This window comes from Calidris pugnax, unplaced genomic scaffold (genome assembly GCF_001431845.1).
Source record: "Calidris pugnax isolate Ruff unplaced genomic scaffold, ASM143184v1 scaffold335, whole genome shotgun sequence".
Lineage (NCBI taxonomy): Eukaryota > Metazoa > Chordata > Aves > Charadriiformes > Scolopacidae > Calidris > Calidris pugnax.
In genome coordinates this window covers 1,990,567-1,992,710 of record NW_015091148.1, presented here as the reverse complement: position 1 = coordinate 1,992,710, position 2,144 = coordinate 1,990,567, and the positions used below count along the sequence as shown (strand labels likewise).

General features: G+C 59.4%; 1 protein-coding gene across 1 annotated transcript in view; it reads left to right on the top strand.

Annotated features, from left to right (window-relative positions):
* PCGF2 (polycomb group ring finger 2) overlaps nt 1–2,142 on the top strand; it is a gene marked incomplete at its 3' end in the record, with an annotated part of 25,798 nt that extends 23,656 nt beyond the window's left edge. Inside the window, exons 4-8 of the mRNA XM_014958942.1 lie at nt 90–140; nt 231–339; nt 1,419–1,467; nt 1,643–1,741; nt 2,089–2,142. Of these exons, the coding sequence (XP_014814428.1) occupies nt 90–140; nt 231–339; nt 1,419–1,467; nt 1,643–1,741; nt 2,089–2,142 (362 nt within the window). The remainder of the gene's footprint in view (nt 1–89; nt 141–230; nt 340–1,418; nt 1,468–1,642; nt 1,742–2,088) is intronic.
* Nucleotides 2,143–2,144: the final 2 nt, after the last annotated feature.

The following is a 2,144-nucleotide window of genomic DNA, read 5'->3' as shown; positions in this document are numbered from 1 at the left end:
CCAGCCCCCTTGGGGTGATTCCCCCCCCCCCTTCACCTTCCTCCTCCACCTTCCTCCTCCCTTCACCTTCCTCCTCCCTTCTCCTGCAGATGAGATGAAAAGGCGGCGCGACTTCTACGCAGCCTACCCCATGGCAGAGGGTGAGTGTGGGCACCGTGGACCCCCCCTCACCCCAGCTGTGTGTCCCCCCCCCTCCCCGGCTCAGCTTCTCCCTCCCTCTGCTCCTGCAGTTCCCAACGGGTCCAATGAAGACCGTGGGGAGGTCTCTGAGCAGGACAAGGGGAACCTGACGGACGACGAGATCGTCAGCCTCTCCATAGAGTTTTACGAAGGGTCGAGGTACCGTTTTCTGGCTGTTACAGACTCACAGAGTGACATGGGGTGGGAAGGGACCTCTGGAGATCATCCCATCCAACCCCCTGCCAGAGCAGGTCCACCCAGAGCAGGTCCCACAGGAACGTGTCCAGGGGGAGTTTGAATGTCTCCAGAGAAGGAGACTCCACCACCTCCCTGGGCAGCCTCTGCCAGGGCTCTGCCACCCTCACAGGAAAGAAGTTCCTCCTCATGTTTAAGTTGAACTTCTAACATTCACATTTGTGCCCATTTCCTCTTGTCCTGTCCCTGGGCACCACTGAAAAAAGCCTGGCCCCATCCTCCTGACACCCACCCTTGAAGTATTTATAGGTGTTGATCAGATCCCCCCTCAGTCTTCTCTTCTCCAGACTAAAAAGCCCCAAGTCCCTCAGCCTTTCCTCATCAGAGAGATGCTCCAGGCCCCTCATCATCTTCATAGCCCTCTGCTGTCCCCTCTCCAGCAGTTCCCTGTCCTTCTGGAACTGGGGAGCCCAGAACTGGTCCCAGTGCTCCAGATGGGGCTTCCCCAGGGCAGAGCAGAGGGGCAGGATGACCTCCCTCCACCTGCTGTTCTAAGCCCCTACCTGGGTTTGGGGGCTGGGGATAAACTCCCACCTTCTTTTCCCACTCCAGAGGTGCGAGGTGGTGGCAGTGGCTGCCACAGCCCCTTCTTGGAGCTCAGCATCTTCTAGGGTGCTTGAACGGACAGAGGAGCACCCAAAACCTGGTCCTTTGTCCTGCATCTTCTGTAGGGTTCTCACATGGCTGCTCCCCGGGCTGGCTCCTTCCCAGGTGGCAGACCCCAAGGGTTGTCGTGTCCCTGGTGCTGGTGGTGGCCTCCCAGGATGTCACCAGCATCCAGAGCAGTGGTTCAGAAGGAGCTGGGGGAGGTGGCAGCCCAGGCAGAGGTTGCAGTCAGGGTGAAAGCAGAGCTTGGCTGGAGGTCACCACACATTCCCCCTCGTAGCCCCTCCATGGACGTCCCTTCTGGTGGGTTATTTTTCCTCTCTCCCCCTTTTTATTCCTCCCCAAACTTTGTCCTGCATTTGCTTTGTTCCCCCCAGGGAGGAGAAGAAAGGGACCGTTGAGAACGGGGACCTGGAGAAGGAGAAGGTGAGTGTGGTGGGACCACGGCATGGAGAGCTCTGTCTCCGGCCGCCTCCAGGGCCTTTGGGGTGGGGGTGGAGGGGGACAGGGGGGGACCCCAAAAGGTCTGCTGGAGGAGGTGGGCAGTGCCCATTGATGGCACGGTGGGGTCTCAGCGACACCTCTCCCCCCGTGTCCCCAGAAGAACGGGGTGAGGTTCCTGCGCTGTCCTGCCGCCATGACCGTCATGCACTTGGCCAAGTTCCTCCGCAACAAGATGGATGTTCCCAGCAAGTACAAGGTGGGTGTTTTTGCCATGCTCGGGGGGGTTGGGATGGGCTAACTCAAGGACATTTTGGCCACCCCGTATTGCATCCTCCCCCCAACAAATACACCAGGCTTTGCTCTTTCTCCAACATCTCGTCTCGACTTCGTGGTGTCCCCACCATGTGTCCCCATCCCCTTGTGGCACCTTCCATCTAACTTGGGAATTTTGGCCGTGCTGGGAGCCCCCAACCCCCCCCCAGAGGCTGTGGGAGAGGCACTCGGGGACAGCAAAGCCCCCCCATGTCCCGTGAGCTCTTGGCAGGGGTGGGGGGGGGCTGGTGGTGCTTTGCCAGGGAAAGGTGACACTTTTCCCTGCTCCAGGTGGAAGTCCTCTACGAAGACGAGCCCCTGAAGGAGTATTACACCCTGATGGACAT